This window comes from Sturnira hondurensis, unplaced genomic scaffold, assembly GCF_014824575.4.
Source record: "Sturnira hondurensis isolate 20B ecotype Veracruz unplaced genomic scaffold, ASM1482457v3 Scaffold0010812, whole genome shotgun sequence".
Lineage (NCBI taxonomy): Eukaryota > Metazoa > Chordata > Mammalia > Chiroptera > Phyllostomidae > Sturnira > Sturnira hondurensis.
In genome coordinates, this window is record NW_028083443.1 from 612,783 (window position 1) to 630,714 (window position 17,932).

The following is a 17,932-nucleotide window of genomic DNA, read 5'->3' on the forward strand; positions in this document are numbered from 1 at the left end:
TATAGGATAATACTGGCTCTGAGTCATATATGGCCTTTATTACATTGAGGTATGTTCCCTCTATTATCAGTTTACTGACAGTTTTTATCATAAATGGGTGCTGGGTTTTATCAAAAGTTTTTGCTGCATCTATTGATAAAATTGTGTGATTTTTATCTTTCATTTTGTTTATGTGGAATATCATGTTCATTGATTTATGGGTATTACACCAACCTTGGAAAAAATCTTACATGGTCATGTTGCATGACCTTTTTATGTGTTGCTGGATCTAGTTTGCTAATATTTTGTTGAGGTTTTAGCATTTATGTTCACCAGGATTATTGGCTTATTATACTGTCTATACTATCCAAAGCAATCTATAGAATCATGTGATTTCTATCAAGATACCAGTGGCATATGTCATAGAACTAGAAGAAATATTCCAAAACTTTATATGGAGCCACAAAAGACCCTGAATAGCCACAGCAATCTTGAGAAAGAACAAAGTTTGAGGACTCATGCTATTGGATATCAAACTATACTTCAAGGCCCTAGTAATCCAAACAGCATGGTACTGGTATAAAAACAGACATATAGATTAGTAGAGACCCCAGAAAATAAACCCATGTTTTTATAGTCAATTAATACTTGACAAATTAGGCAAAAATATACAATGAGGTAAAGGTAGTTTATTCAACAAATGGTGACGGAAAAATTGGATATGTGCAAAAAAAGAAAGATAGGTCATGTTGTTACACCATTCAGAAGAGTGAACGTAAAATGGATTGAAGACTTAAATGTTAGACTCAAAACCATGAAAAGAAAATATAGGCAGTAAAATCTTTGACATTTCTTGTAGCAGTGTTTTTTTTTTTCTGATAAAGCACTTCAGGGAACAGAAAAAAATAAACAAATTGGATTACATCAAACTGAAAAGTTTTTGCACAGCAAAGGAAATCATCAACAATATGAAAAGACAACATATTGTCCAGATTTTCCTGTTGTCCACAATGAAATATGAAATATGAAAACATATTTGTCAATGATACATTTGATAAGGGATTAATATCCAAATTTTATAAGGAACTTATGAAACTCAACACCAAAAAAAAATGATTCAATTAAGAAATGGGCAAAGGGTATAAATAGACACTTCTCCAAAGAAGACATTCAGATGGTCAAGAGACATATGAAAGGATGCTCAACATCACTAATAATCAGAGAAATGCCAACTAAAACTACAGTGAGATACCACCTCACATTGTCAAAATCACTATCATCAGTCACCAAACACCAAGTACTGGCGAGGACGTAGAGGAAAGAGAGCCCCCCTACGCTGTGGGTGGGCACGCAGATTTGGTGCAGCCACAATGGGAAGCAGTGTGGAGTCACCTCAAAACTTAAAAAAAGGAACTGCTTTATGACCCAGCAGTTCCACTTCTGGGGTATATTCTAAGAAACCTGAAACACTAATTCCAAAGAATGTGTGTACCCTATGTTCATTTTGTTATTTACAATAGGTAAGATTTGTAAGCGGCACAAGCTCCCATATTGTGTAGGGGAGTGGATTAAAAAGCTGTGGTACATTTATACAATGGACTACTAATCAGCTGTGATAAAGAAGGAAATCTTACCCTGGCTGGGTCACTCAGTTGGTTGAAGGTCTTGTGTACCAAAAGGTTGCAGATTCCATCCCCAGTCAGGACACATAGGTTGTGAGTTCGATCCCTTGTTGCGGCGCATACAGGAAGCAACCAATTACTGCTTCTCCTTCTCTCTCTCTCTTTATCTTTCCTCCCACACCCCACACCCCTTCTTGTCCCCCTTCCTCTTTCTCTAAAATCAATAAAAACTTTTCCTTGGGTGAAGATTTTTTAAAAAAAGAGAAGGGGCAATTTTTACTCTTTGTGACAGCATGGATGGACCTAGGCAGTATTATGCTAAGTGAAAAAGCCAGTCAGAGAAAGACAAGTACCATACAATTTTACTTGTATGTGGAATCTAATGAGCAAAATAAACCACAACGTGGAGACAGACTCATAAATACAAAGAACAGACTGACAGCTGTCAGAGGGGTGGGGATTGGGGGCTGGGTGAGGAGGTTGAAGGGATTAAACAACAACAACAAAATGACTCACAGACACAGACAGTGTTATGGTGACTGCCAGAGGGTGCGGGGGTGGGGGGAGGTAAAAGTTGGTAAAGGGGGATAATGATGATGGAAGAAGACTTGTGTCTATAGGTGGTAAACATGTAACACAAAATACAAATGATGAACAATTGTACATTTGAAACCTATGTAATTTTATTAACCAATGTGACCCCATAAAAAATTAATTGAAAAATGAAATTGAAAGAATGGGGAAAGATGTATAATGCAAACACCAACCACAAAAACGGTTGGAATAGTTGTATTAACGTTGGATGAGGTGGACTTCAGAACAGGGAATACTACCAATGATAAAGAAAGACATTATGAGCCCGGGCTGCCATAGCTCAGTGGATTGAGCGTGGGCCCGCGAACCAGACGATCGCGGTTCGATTCCCAGTCAGGGCACATGCCTGGGTTGCAGGCCAGTTCCTTGCAGGCTAACTACCAGCAGGGGATGCACAAAAGGGAAACCGTACATTGATGTTTCTCTTCCTCTCTCCTTCCCCTCTAAAGATAAATAAATTAAAAATCTTTAAAAAAATACTATGAAAAAAGGAAATATATATTTAAAAAAAAAGAAAGACGTTACGTAAGGATAAATCAGTCCACCAAGAAGACATGACATACATATAATGAAGTTTGTGTAGGCAGCTAAAATACAGCCTCTAAGTATGACACAAATACTTATAAAGCTGAAGAGAGAGATAGACAAGTCCACGATTAGAGTTGGAGATTTCAATACTCATCTCAGTAATTGGTAGAATAAATAGACACAGCAAATTGTAAGAATATCTAAAACCTGAACAACATTATCAAACGACTTGGCACTATTAACAGTTATGGAAAACTTCATTCAATAACAGCTAATTATTCTTTTCAGGTATGTGTGGAATGTTTACCAAGATAAGGCATGTTCTAGATCAGAAAATAAACCTTAACAAATTTTTAAAAAATTTAAATCATACAAAGGGAGTTTTCTAACCACAATGAATTAAGTTTAGAAATCAGTTATAGGAAAAAAAACTAAGAAGTCTCCAAATATTTAAAAATTAACACATTTCTGAGTAGGTCATGGATCAAAGAGGAAGGCACAAAGGAAATGAGAAAACATTTGCATTACTGGAAAAATTTAAAAATAAAAATATTTAGGTTGTAGTTAAAGCAGGGATTAGAGAAAGTAGACAATGCTTACAGTAGAAAAAAAAAAAGACGTCAAGTTATTTCCTAAGTTTTTAACCTTAGGCTAGTAGAAGAAACCAGTAAAATAAACCAAAAGCAAGCAGAAGGAAGAAATAATAAAGACGAAAGTAAAAAATCAATGAAATTCATCATTGTACTAGAGGTCCTAACCAATGCAGTAAGGCAAGAAAAGGAAGTAAAAGTCACATGGTTAGAAAGGAAGAAACAGCATGATTTTTTTGGTAGAAAACTGTTTATTAGAATATGGGTGAAGGGAACTGTTAATGTCAAAGACAAAGACTGTATACGTTCCAGATGAAAGGGTAGTAAAGAGACATGACAAGTAAATTCAGCACCTGTTCCTGGATTAAATCCTCAGGGAAAATGCTACAAAAGACATGAATAGATCAATTTAAGAAAATTAAAGTGTGGATGGAAGATTAGACAAAAGTATTTTATCTATATAAATTTATCCAGGTGATGAAAGTATTCTATCAATATAAAATTACAAAGGTGCTAACTACTGTTATGTAATAGAATTCCCTTATTCTTAGGAAATAATGAAATATTTAGGGGTAAAGGGCCATGATATATACAACTTGCCCCCAGATGGTTCAGGAAAAAACTTATGTAGAGAATGAGGAAGAGAGAGAAAAACATAAGCAAAATGATAAAGCAAATTAGGGTAAAATGTCATAGGCAAATCTAGGTATTTCTTATGCTATTTTTGTCATTGTAACTCTTTGTAAACTTGAAATTATTTTTTTAAAGTTTTTAAATGGTTCTTTAAAAATGGCAAAAGAATGGAGCCATCATACTTGAAGTCGGAAATTGCTTTTCTCACAGTAAGCAAGAATGACAGTTGAGGCAATGCCTGCTTCTAGAACGAACAACAGCGGTGCTTACTGCTTTCTGTAAAACCATAGCGTGCCCAACTCAGTGTTCTGTCCCTGCAGGGCACCCCACTGTGTGCACAGCCATCTACCTGGGCCTTCATGTGAATGACACAAACATGCTGGCAGTCCTGCCCGTTACTGGGCTATGAGTAAAGTCCTTTTGCTCTGACCTACGTGTCTCCTGTCTTCTGCCAGCACTGTGAAAAAGTAACAGGCACACTTTCTAGATTCAAAGGATAAATCAAATCCCAGACCGGATAGTCTGGTCCCTTGAACATGTCCTGTTTGTTGCTGTTTTTTGTTCTTTTTCTCACTGAATCTTGGCAAGGGGTATCCTTCCCATTTCACCCACCAAGCCTTCCACATTCTTTAGGTGCACACCTTCACTTCTGCCTCTGCCTTAGTAATGTGTCCCTCTCCGGATTCTTAGGGAATTCTTGTTTCCTGCACTGCTCATTAGTCTCCTCTCCCTCCCACTTTTCTTTACTTCATTTCTTTTCCTCCTTAATCATGTTTCTTATTCTTTTCCTTCCATTTCTTCTACTTAAATGTAGTCAGATTGAATATGAAAAATATCTGATTAGACTGTATCTGTGAGAACAGACATGGTTATATACAGCTTTGTTCCCATAAAGAGCCAAGCGTTGAATTCACTTATGTATTTCTGATTGATTGATTCTTATGATGCCTAGAGGAGGTGCTCACAAATGTGTTTTTTAGCTCCTCGTCACAATGATAGCTTTCTTTTAGCACCAGGAGAGCTTTGTCCATGCGTTGTTTACATAGACCAAAAGTACTAAGGATTATAGAATTTTCCGAGTTGAACAAGTCTTAGAAATCGTTCAGAGAAAACGCTTTCATTTTTCTTAAAGAGAACAGGTCGTGGTTAATGAAATTCATTATTACTAAGCAAGGACTTACTGGTTCTTCTCTTCTTAGTGCTTCTTATGGTTACAAGTGGTTGTAATTTTTTCATACTGCTTTAAATCAATTTTTTATTTCACATACTAGTGTTATGTATGGAAGGTGACCATTATAAAATTATTTGGATTAGCATAAATAATAGTTATTGTAAGCATGTTTACTTTATGGAAATCTTTTGGGTCAGATTCATCTTTTGTGATATGATAGCATACGACAGGGTGACTCTTAAAATATCTAATTTTAAGAGGATTACTACTCCTCATTAGAATCTAGTCTAATAAATCAGTATGAAAATCTTCCTCTTGGCCACTTAGGCTATAGACCACAGTGACTGAGATCTCTGCGTTCTAGAGCCAGATTTTCTGTGTGTGAATCCCAGCCGTGCCATGGGCCAGCAGTGCGCCTTCATATGTGTTAATTAACCTCCACATGCTCTGATTTCTCATTTGTAAAGATGAGGATAGTTACAGTGCCTGTCTCATGGGTTACTGGGAGATTACATAAATTTGATACTTGTAAAGTACTCAACAGAGTGCCTGGCACAAAGTAAGTGATATATATTTAAAATAATACTATTGTTTATTTTTAAAAGGCTGATAGGCTATGATTGTTTCCATTTAACTTGCCATCCTAAATAGGAGGATAGTTTATGCAGTTCATCAGCTTAAGAGGGGTTTATTTCATTTCCTTTTATATTTTATTTAAAATGTTGGGTTTTGCTTATTTAAAATAAGCAAAAAAATAAATGCTTATTTAAAATAAGCCCTTGGTGCTTATTTTAAGAAATTCTTTTTACCAGTGTTTATCACCATACAGTTTCCTTCTATATATCATCCTTAGTTTGTTTTGTATGTGTTACATGTTTCATGTGTATTATTCCTTTTTGAAAAAGAATTTTGTATAATAATTCCATTTTAGTGGCTTTTAAAATCAATTCCATGAGTCTGTGCTATGCAAATGAGGATATGGAAATATTTTAGATGTGTGCTTACAAAAGCTATGGCATATAACCTGATACATTGGTTATATATTTCCACTTTGCCCACTTTTAACCAGTATTCATTTAGGGTCTTTTTCTACATTATGGTTGATTAAAAGTACTAGACCATATAAATAGAAGTATGACCATACGTTGCTTTTAAGAATAAATGATCGCCCAGTAACGTGGTCTAAGTAAAATGTTCTCTTTTTTAATTATGTAGTCCTCCTCGCCATCCTCATCACAGCCTCATTGTAGCCACTGCAGAACGAAGGCCTCATCATTGTGTCACCATGCATCCCTGCCCTGGGGCAAACGTAGCCATGTAGACCCTGCAAAGGCTACCAGTCCATCTCTCCGTCTTCGTCGCTGGCGACCCTTCTTACGCCTACCATCTTTGGGTCTCCATTCTGTTGTAAGTGTAGTCAATCTTCCATCTCTTCTTCCAGTGCAGAGGGCAGTCCGTTTTTTCCTTAAACTTCTTCAGTTCTTCAGGGTGCTTTTCTCTTGGTTCACTCAGCCATTAGCTTTTTCTCCTCTGATACGATTGCAAGCATATCTCCATGCTTTGCGGTCTAGCTTGACTGTCACCAGTGCCTGGTGGGCACCCATCTCTCCACTCCATAGCCTGCCAACATAAGAGTGCCTGCCTTTCGATGAGTACTGATCGACATTCATGATAATGTTTAAGTTCCTGTCGGTTGTTAAAGTGAGTATGTATTCTCTTACCCCTCATCTTTCCAATTTCATTTAGTTGACTCTGGTCAACAAATGCTGTGTAATTTCTGAGTTCTTCACCATCTCTTACTTTTTTTTTCACGTTTCTGAACATGACTCTAGTCTCTTGTCATGCTCTGGGGTGCTTTACTTACTCTATCCTTAATCTAACCCTTCATGGTGCAGGGTGTTTCATCTCAGCTGTTTTATTCCCTGAGGTGGCTCAGGTACTCGGTTTAATCTTGGTCCAGTCTTCCCTGCCTATTCAGTTTCTAAGCATCTTTCTGAGTAAGAGGTGAAGACTTTTTCTTTGTGGACTGATTTAGGCTTCCCACAAATTTTATGATTTCTCCTTCTTAGATAGAGAATATTAGCAAACTATTAAAGAGTATATATGTTCTTGTAATCTTGGCAATTTTCTTAAATATTTAGGTTAATGATGGAATTCTAACAATTTTTATAACTAAAATAAACTGCAGGATTCGGCAACTATAGCTCTTGCCTTTCTGATATTTGGGACTCTTGGTGGCAATGACCGTGTATTGATAGAGCCTGCCCATTTGTTATATCAGAAAGATCTCATGTGTGCCGTATATTTGTAAGGTACTTGACACTTCCACAAATCATCATGACTTTCGAAGCCAGTGGAAGTCTGATTACAAATACATTTTAATACTTAAAAAAAAAGTGGTGTCGAACATTCCTTCCTCCCCTTACTTACTCTTCTAGAGCTAAACTCAAATTATGAAGTGGAGTCTTGGCACTTTTGTGTAAACATCTGCTTCCACCGAATACCAGTATGGTCATCAGAAAAGACTTTCATTTTTGCCGAGTATCAGCAAACCGGTGTCTCTCTATTCCATTGTCCTCACTGGGTCACACTGTGCATTTGTCATTTTTGTTCATTTATCATTTGATATTCGTTGCTTCCTTGCTGTGCCAGTTTGTACAGTAGGAGACATAAGGTGAATTAAATGATCAGAGTAAAACCCTAATTTTGTAAATTCTGCTTGGGCACAGTTAATTCTAAATATGTATAAATTCCTTTGTACTTAAAATATTCTAAATATAAATGGACATGTCATAGAATTGTTTTTTTCAGGTTTATATATTTTTATATAATATTGATCTTTGCTTCATGTTAATTCCATTGCTTTATAGTTCCATAAATATTCATAGTCTAGGTTAAGAACATGGATTCTAGAATGACACTGCCTAGGTTTGAACCCAAATTCCATCATTTATGAGCTTTGTGATCTAGAGCATGTTACTTAATGCTTCTGTGCCTCAGTTTTCTTGAGAATAAAATGGGTGCAATTACATTACCTACCTTTGTATGGCAGTTAATTGGTGAGTACATAAAAAGCACTTAGAACAGTGCCTGGTATATATTAAGTACCATATAATTATAGATTAAATTTAAACTATGCTTTTCTAAAATTTGAAATTTCTATGTTAATATTTAACCGCTATTTAATTGATATGTCATATTCTTAATTCTTTGAGATAAGTAGTGTTTTATTCTAAATTTAGGGAACTTTATAAAAATAATATGTATAAATATAAGCAAAAATTACCCAATTTATAGCTTCCAGTTTTTGCTTTGTTGTTTAGTTATTGGTTATTTTTGAAATTAAGAACTTAACTGGAATTTGCTTTTTGTTTATCTATGTTTTGGTGTTGAATACTTTTAAAGCAATGGATAATTTCAAGTTTTTAAGCAATGGATAATTGCACATTTCAGATTTTCAGACCAATTAAAGTAGACCAAAGGAAAAGGTTCAGACCGGTACTGACCCAATTTTGACTTGCTAGATTTAGTGATTTCTTACATTTTGCGACAATGCAGTGTTAATATTGGAACAATGGAGAGTATTTAGTAGCACTTAACAGTTTACCAATTACTGTAATACATTTCACTTAAACCTCAAAACAAATAAGAAAATCAGTGTTCCAGGGATTGGGTACATATTCAGGCCTCTGACTCCAATTATACTACTTTTATCTGTAGTACACCTGTATTATATTTACTGACAAAATATGAAAAATGGAAGCTATAAGATGTATTGTTCTTAAGAGATGGTGTTAAAATAACTAAATTTTTTTGAAAATATAATAGCCCAAAAGATTTAAAATACTTGATATTCTGTTGGAGAATTATGTCTTACAATGAGATACCAAGACTCTTTCCTAGTTGGTTAAAGAATTCTTTCTAACACTTTTAAATAGAATTGAATTTATAGTTTATAGAATGGCCTAAGTTTTAGCCTTGAAAAAGGCTAAATTGGATTCGCTTTCAGTCATTGGTAAAATGAGAATATTGGACTCACTGATCACTGGTGTAGTTGATTCTCTGATCAGGAAAGTAAGGGAACTCATTTTCACTGTCTTTAGTTACTTGAAGAAATATCATGTTCAGGAGCTATTAGACTTTTTATAAAATGATGGAAACACTGAGAAACTTATTTCATTGTCAGTGTGAGGTATAATTAACAAAACCTAGTGACAGCTCCCAGTTGCTGGAGGGACTGTGGGAGAGAGGAGTCTCACGGCAGTGAAACCGGGAAGCTTTGATTACTCCCAGCTGCAGAATTCTTCAGTTACATATTGAACTTGGAAAGAGCTAGTTTGCCACCATTTTTTTGTGTGTGGTGCACTCATTCATAAACTTGAGGGAAATCATTTCGGAAGAGAGTGAGATCACATAGATCACTCTATCTGTAAATGTTTTAAAAGCATTCAGTGAATCCAAGATAATTATGTTTTTCCTGGGCCTTTCAAATTTCTGTATCTGAAAACTTCATGTTCACTTAAAATTTTATAATTACTAAAGGGTGAAAAAGTATGAATTTCAGAGTTGAGTAAGGTGGTATTGTATTATAGGAGGTTAAGTAAGATGAGATGTAATTTGAATTACGCCTGTTTAAAACTTTTGCCCCTAAAATTTGTACTTGCATTTAATACTGATTGTATTTCATTTCAGACCATTCAGATGTGATATACAGCTAACACACACCTGTGTTAACTGTGCAGTTACTGTGTGTTATAGACAGTGTCAGGGCGTCACAAACTGACTTGGCGTAAGCTGAATGTTTAACAGAGGTTGCAGATGCTGTCATGCAGATTGATTCGGTAATCTCTAAAACCTTGGTAAGGTTTTAGTTTCAAACAGTTTACTAAGAAAGCAAGAGAAAAGTCACAGGCTACAGTTAATTGTATTTTAATTTGTTCTTATTCTTACTTTTCCCCTTTAATCTATTGGGGTATATTCCTGCATCTATTCATGTTTTTTAAAGAGCCACTTTAAACCTTTTAAATTTAGGATGAATAAAGATACTTATTTTACTCAAAAGATGAGATTATCAAGGGGAAGTCCTTAAGAGGAGAAATCCCTTTCTTGATGTCTTTAGAATTGAAAAGGTTTTTATTTTTAACTCTGTTTATGCTGTTACTAAATTGAAAAGACTTTATTTTTTCAAGGTTCAAAAATTAGACAAATTGCTTCGCACATTCATTTCACCCAGCAAGTTTACATTGTACATCTATCATATACCAGGCATTGTGCTAAGTGCAGGGGCTCTGAGGGTGAACAGAACCATAGGCTTTTAGATGATTGAGATTAAGAAAGATATGCTTGAAGTCAACATTTTTGTGGTTGATGGGTGAGCGCATTGTTATAAATGTAAACACATTTACTTGTCCGCCATATCAAAGGTTAAGTCTTGAATTATTTTGAATAAATGTTCTCTGTGTCATTTGATAGTATTTGTATGTGTTTATATGTACTTGATTGATTTGTCTACTAACATATATAATATGCATTTTCCCTCCCATTCCAGGCACCAAGTATAGATGAAAAAGTAGATCTTCATTTTATTGCATTAGTTCACGTAGATGGGCATCTCTATGAATTAGGTAAGAACTTTTAAAACTTATTCTGGGGAGAGAAATTGGAAATGGGAAAGTGTGTATTTATGATTAACAGGACTGTTGATATTTGGTGTGCTTAGATAAATTAATTGATGGTATAATGAGAAGTTTTTCGTTCAGGACTTTCTAGAAAGTAAAAAATGTTTTCTGGTGTTCAGGCACTTAGACTTCAGGAACATTTGCGTGCCACCTCTGTATTTTATTTTATTTATTTTTTAAAATAATTTTTAAAAAGATTTTATTCATTTATCTTTAGAGGGGAAGGGAAGGAGAGAGGAAGAGATATATCAATGTATAGTTGCCTCTCATGCATCCCTTGCTGGGAACTGGCCTGCAACCCAGGCATGTGCCCTGACTGGGAATCGAACCACGATCATCTGGTTCACAAGCCCGTGCTCAATCCCCTGAGCTACACCAGCCAGGGCAACCTCCGTATTTTAACAAAGCGGTTAAGTAAAAGTCACTATGGGAAGCTCCTGTACATCAGTTAGTTGAGTATCTACTAAATTTTTGAGATAGTTATCAGCATCTTCCTGAGCCATCTTGATCCTGAAACTAGTTTTAACACATAAATATCCATGACTAGTTTTTTTTTTAATTTTTATTTATTTATCTATAGAGGGGAAGAGAAGGAGAGAGGGAGAGAAATATCAATGTATGGTTGCCTCTTGTGTGTCCCCTGCTGGGAACTGGCCTGCAACCCAGGCATGTGCCCTGACTGGGAATCGAACCGCGATCATGTGGTTCGCAGGCCCGCGCTCAATCCACTGAGCTACACCAGCCAGGGCTCATGACTAGTTTTTGTATTTGGTAATGAGTATCACTGGTTTGTAGGCTTTTGTGCTGTCCCTCAGCACTGCATCTGACTTTTTAAAGGAGACTTTATGTGAGTCTATTTTCTGGCAATTCCTTCTTAAGGCGTATGTCGAAGTACCCATGATAAGTACTTAGTATTTTGGCCTGTGACTGCATTTAGTTTTTATACTTTTAACTGTAAGTAGACTATTTGGGGGACTCTTTGGAGGAAATCCTCATAATTTTGTTTCATCCAGACAGAGAACTTCTTAAGATTCCTTCACAATTGATATGTAGTAATATAGTACTCATGAATGCTTCTTGTCCTTCTTCTTGAGACCTTCTTGGGTTAAAAAAAAAGGCCAAATAAAAAACCAGAAAAGTGAGGTTCTTTTCATTATTACCTTGCCACTTTTATTTTCTTTAATTTAAAGACAAAGAGTTTTTTAAGTGAAAAAAATTTATCACAGTTTTCATTCAATACTTTTTTGGTATTAGTTTCAGATGTATAGCACAGCAGATAGACATTTGTATGGGTTAAAGATGAAGAGTTTTGAAAGGCCACAGCCCTGGCTAGTATAGCTCAGTAGATTGAGCGTAGGCTGCAAACCAAAGGGTCGCCAGTTTGATTCCCAGTCAGGGCACATGCCTGGGTTGCAGGCCAGGTCTGCAGTGGGGGCCATGTGAGAGACAACCACACATTGATGTTTCTCTTCCTCTCTTTCTTCCTCCCTTCCCCTCTCTCTAAAAATACATAAGATTTTGGAAAAAAAAGAAAGAAAGAAAAGACTCACTACAACTGATAAATGTGGTCCATAAAATTTAGATGGATTTTATATGTTTGGCATATGGCAACAAAATCATATACTTTATTAAAAATAAATGGCTGTATTAAAGAAGACAAAGAAATACCATAGTATATTTTTAAAAGATTTTATTTCTTTATTTTTATAGAGAGGAGAAGAGAGACAGAAAGAGGGAGAAAAGCATCAGTGTGTGGTTGCCTCTTGCGTGCCCCCTACTGGGGACCTATCCTGCAACCCAGGCATATACCCTGACTGGGAATAGAACCGGCGACCCTTTGGTTTGCAGGCTGGCGTTCAGCCCACTGGGCCATACCAGCCAGGGTGAAATAGCTGTAATATTTATAAAAATGTGTACCTTGAAGGTTGTCTTCTATAGTAGAATGATTTGCGTAAGAAACAAAGTAAAATGAGATGAAATTGTGATGGGAATATACAACAGACCTGCTGAGCATTTTAGAAGAAAATGCTTTGCTAATTCAGTCTATAAAATTTCTATAGAGAGAGGATGTAATAGTGATTGGGGATTTCAGTTATGTGATGATTGCTGGGAACTTCATTTCCATTCTGAATTTTGAGTGATAAAGAACAAGTGGTAGAAATGGGAATAAAGAGAGTGCTGAGACTTACTGGACACATTCCATTGACTTCAAGGATTTAGAAAAGGCCAGAGAAACGATAAATGTGATCCATAACCAGGGACTAAAAAGCAATGGTGTCTTTCAGGCTGAGAGACAGTAGTAGAATAAGCTATAACACTGAAAAGATATTTAGGGGAAAAAATCTCTGATCTCTTCAATGGGAAGCAGAGAGTTGTCTAAAAAACTCTGACTGGTTAGCTAGCAGTAGAGGGAAGACATATCAGGTGTACGCTGCATACGAAGAAGGGTCCTCTGTTGTAGCATGCCAAGATCAACACAAAAGGATTTTAAAGTTGATTTGAAATAAGAACATCAGAAAAGAAAGGCAGAGCTACTGGGATCTAGTTTGGTTTAGTTGTTCTTTAGCAAGAAGAATGATCCGTACAGAGATATTGGAGAATGGACGATAGAATGGATGATAGAGAATGGGTGATAGAGAATTGGAGCCCTTTGGGGATTACAATCTTCAAATGAATTTGAAGAACTTCAGAGTTTCAAAGAGTAGTCATAATCTTTGAGATGTCAGAGAGAACAGGGATAAGTACAAGACAAACGAAGACGGGCAATTTCAAGGGAAATTGACAGTAACCATAATGTGGATTCCTAATAAATTCAAAAGGAGTATTGAGCAAGAGGGGTATAACAAAGGAGGCAAGAATAGTCAGTGGGGTAAAGGCAGTCTCTTTAATAGATGATGTTGGAAAACTGGACAGATACATGCCAAAAAAAAGAAACTAGACCACTTTCTCATACCGTATACAAAAATAAACTCAGAATGGATTAAAGAATTAAATATAAGAAAGCATAAAACTCATAGAAGAAAACTTAGGTAGTATGCTCTTCAACATTACTCTTAGTAATTTTTTTAAGTATCTCATCAGGCAAGGGAAACAAAAGAAAAAATAAAATGGCACTACATCAAACTAAAAAGTTACTGCACAACAAAGGAAACCATCAACAAAATGAAAAAGCAACTAAACGGAAAGTATTTGCCAAGGATACATCCAATAAGGGGTTAGTATCTAAAATATACAAAGAACATTTACAGCTCAAAACACAAAAACACAAGCAATTCAAAAATGGACAGAGGGCCTGAATGTACATCTCTTCAAAGAGGGCACACAGATGGCCAGTAGACATATGAGAAGATGCTCGGCATCACTAATCATCAGAGAAATGCAGGTTAAAACTACAGTGAGGTATTATCTCACACCTGTCAGGTTGACTATCATAAATAAATCAACAAATGAGTGTTGGTGAGGATGTGGAGAAAAGGATGCCCTCAACTACTGTTGGTGGGATTATATATGGACAACAGTATAGAGGTTCCTCAAAAAATTAAAAACAGGACTGCCTTATGAACCAGCTATTCCACACCTGGGTATTTATCCTAAGAAATCTAAAACACTAATTTGAAAAGATACATGCATCTTTATGTTCATTGCAGTGTTATTTACAATAGCCAAGATATGGAAGCATCCAAATTGTTCATCAACATACAATTGGACAAAGAAGATGTAGCCCTGTTCAGGTGGCTCAGCTGGTTGGAGCATCGTCCCGTGCAACAAAAGATTGTGGATTTGATTCCTGGTCAGGGCACACACTTAGGATGTGGGTTTGATCCCTGGGAGGCAGTCAGTCCATGTTTCTTACATCCATGTTTCTCTCTCTCTCTCAAAAATCAATAAACATGTCCTTGAGTGAGGATTATTTATAAATAAATAAGAGAAAGATGTGATATTCAGTGAAATACTACTTGGCCATAAAAAAGAATGAAAAATTTTTAAAGATTTTATTTATCTATCTTTAGAGGGGAAGGGAAGGAGAGAGGAAGAGAAACATCAATGTCTGGTTGCCTCTCATGAGTCCCCTGCTGGGAACCAGCCTGCAACCCAGGCATGTGCCCTGACTGAGAATCGAACTGCAATCCCTTGGTTTGCAGGCCCACACTCAATCCACTTAGCTACACCAGCCAGGACAAAAGAATGAAATTTTACCATTTGCAACAACATGGTTAGACCTAAGTTCAATATTATGCTAAGTTCAATAAGTCAGAGAAAGATACCATATGATTTCACTTACATGTAGAATCTAAAAAACTGAAATAAATGAACAACAAGTCAGAAACAGACTCACACTTACAGAGAACACACTGACGGTTGCCAGGATGGAAGGGGCCTCAGGGGGATGGGTGTAGGAGGCAAAGAGGCGAAGAAGTAGGAAAACAAAATAGTGGTTACAAAATAGTTATGGGGGAATACAGCATAGGGAATATAGTCAATGATATTGTAATGACTGTGTGGTGCCAGGCAGGCACTGAAAATATAGGGAGAACACTTGGCAAAGTGTACCATTGTCTAACCACTGGCTGTACACCTGAAACTAACAATATTGAATGTCAACATCATTGAAAATATGAAAATAATTTTTACACAAAATTAAAGGAATCAAAATGAAAAAAGAAAATAGTGACTAAGAGAACAGCATATGGTTTTTAAGAAAAAAATCATTTCTAAATAACCTTAGTTTTCATTTGTTTGGTTAATTTTTACCTATGTTTTTCTTTAAATGTAGTATGTATTAGTCCAAGTCTATTACTACATATACCTATTGACTCAAAAATTTTATTTATTATATTCAGAAGCCATGGAATTATAGAAGGGGTTGTGTTTTATGGATTGTACTTGAAGTGCCACTTATAAGTAACTGAAATTATAAATTTGGATATACAGGGTGGGGCAAAAGTGAGTTTACAGTTGTATGTGAAATACAGGGTTTATTCTTATATTATTATTTGTTAATTACTGTAGTATTTTCCATACAAACAACTGTAAACCTTCTTTTGTCTCACCATGTGTGGAGTATCAGTTACTTTGGACAGCATGAATTTATATGATAAATTCTGGGCTTTTTTTTACAGTATTGAAAAAAGCACTAGTTTAGTCAAGATGATTATAATCCTGGTTAATTATTATTTTTAAATACTTTATTTATTTATCTGTAGAGGGGGAGGGAAGGAGAGAAGGAGAGAAATATCAATGTGTGGTTGTTTCTCGTGAGTCCCCTGCTGGGAACTGGCTTGTAACCCAGGCATGTGCCCTGACTGGGAATCGAACCTCGATCGTGTGGTTCGCAGGCCCGCACTCAATCCACTGAGCTACACCAGCCAGAGCTGGTTAATTATTTTTGATTGTCAGGAAAGAAATCCTGTTTACTTAGATTTTTGCCCTGTACGACTCCCTTGGTGGAGCAGAGTTAGTGGTAACATGCAAACCGTGACGGTTCCCTCTCATGATGTGAACATGTCAGTCTTACATAGAAGCCTTCTACTTTCACTTTTAAAGGGAAGAAAGAATTTTTTTTGAAGGTAAAAACTGGCATTGTAGCTTTATAAGAGTCTGACTTACTAAGTTTGTATATTCTTTTTAGGAAGTTAAAACCAATATGTATTTCTAATAAACTGTGTTTATGAAGATAATTTAGGCTTTCAAACATGGAAACAAGGTTCTAGTGACTTTTAATGTTAAAAAATACTCATAGGTAGCACATTTAAAATATTTGGTTTAGGATGTATTGTTTTCAATATGATTTAACCTTTGCCTCACTGCGAGAAGAGGAGAGTGGAAATCCCAAGTACGTTACGTTGCACCAGCAGCTACGCGTTCCTTGTCTATGTTTTGCAGACGGACGGAAGCCGTTCCCGATCAACCACGGTGAGACCAGTGATGAGACGTTGTTAGAGGTAACAGTAAACCTTGTCGGTCCACGTTAAGTGTAATGTTCTCGTTTCAAAAATAACATCTCTAAAGATCACTTGTGTAATATTTTTATCTGTATTTGGATACTTCCTTGTCCTTGCTCTCTTGAAAAAAATCCGAAAGAGAAAAATTTGAACTAGTGTTAACCTACATCAAATAAAGAAGTGTTCAAAGCTCTTTGTGTGAACAAGTACCAAATTAGAAAAAGGCAAGAGTAGTTTTGAAAGACTTGCACATTGTATTCCGTATTTCATTAAATCCAAGATACCATCATTTGTATCTTGATGCTGATTTCAGAGATTGTAAAATTTATGACCAAATTGTGTGGCTTATAATCAATGAAATATGTAATTGTCATGTTAACAATATCTTGAAAATGTTTTGAGAAAGAATGCTGACTCTATCTTATACTTTTACTCTAAGCTAATTAGTCCACCAACTGTTGTTCTGGTGTGCTCTGAGTCATTTTTCATTTGGAGAAAGAAGTCTGCAGTGTAACATTAGTATGAATTAGGAAAATACGCAACACTTATCATTTGTAAGTAAAACACATGTTTATAAACTGAAACATTACACATTTTCCCCCACAGGATGCCATAGAAGTTTGCAAGAAGTTTATGGAACGAGACCCTGATGAGTTGAGATTCAATGCAATCGCTCTTTCTGCTGCGTAGTGGTCAGCAGCGGAAACACCAGATACTGTATTATTTGCAACACAAATTCAATTTCTGCTGCCATACCCTTAACTCTAATTTTTGATATTTTCATTAACTTGACTGATTAAAGTTCATGTGATTAAACTTTGACTTCATCTGTGTTTTTTATTACTTTTGTTCTAAATTCAAGCTGCATTTCTTATCTTTGCTTTCTTTCTTGTGAAGGGTTTTACCTTGTTTTATGACTAGCGGTAGTTTTCTTATTCTCTTTAAAATTTTATGTTGTGTTTTGTATGGGGACACAGACACAATTCCATCTGCATAGTATGTGTATATATCATGTGTGGTAACATTTGTTTAGGGAACTTTTGTTGAGCATCTACTTGTAACGAGCTGGACACTGTCCTACATGCTGGAGTTACAGCTGTGAACAGTATCAACAAGTTCCGTGATCTTGGGGCTTATGTTTTTGTGATAAGAGACAGATAAACACGTCAATAATAGATGCTACACAGAAAATTAA

The 17,932-nt window shown here is 35.9% G+C and overlaps 1 protein-coding gene across 2 annotated transcripts in view; it reads left to right on the forward strand.

Moving 5' to 3' along the window:
* Positions 1 to 17,559, forward strand: part of UCHL3 (ubiquitin C-terminal hydrolase L3) — a 50,274-nt gene extending 32,715 nt beyond the window's left edge. Inside the window, exons 7-9 of one of the 2 annotated variants that reach the window (XM_037059348.1) lie at positions 10,666 to 10,741; positions 16,679 to 16,737; positions 17,344 to 17,559. In XM_037059348.1, coding sequence (XP_036915243.1) covers positions 10,666 to 10,741; positions 16,679 to 16,737; positions 17,344 to 17,427 — 219 coding nt within the window. In that variant the 3' untranslated portion in view covers positions 17,428 to 17,559. The remainder of the gene's footprint in view (positions 1 to 10,665; positions 10,742 to 16,678; positions 16,738 to 17,343) is intronic. The other variant, XM_037059349.1, reaches the window with a different exon arrangement.
* The last annotated feature ends 373 nt before the right edge of the window (positions 17,560 to 17,932 follow it).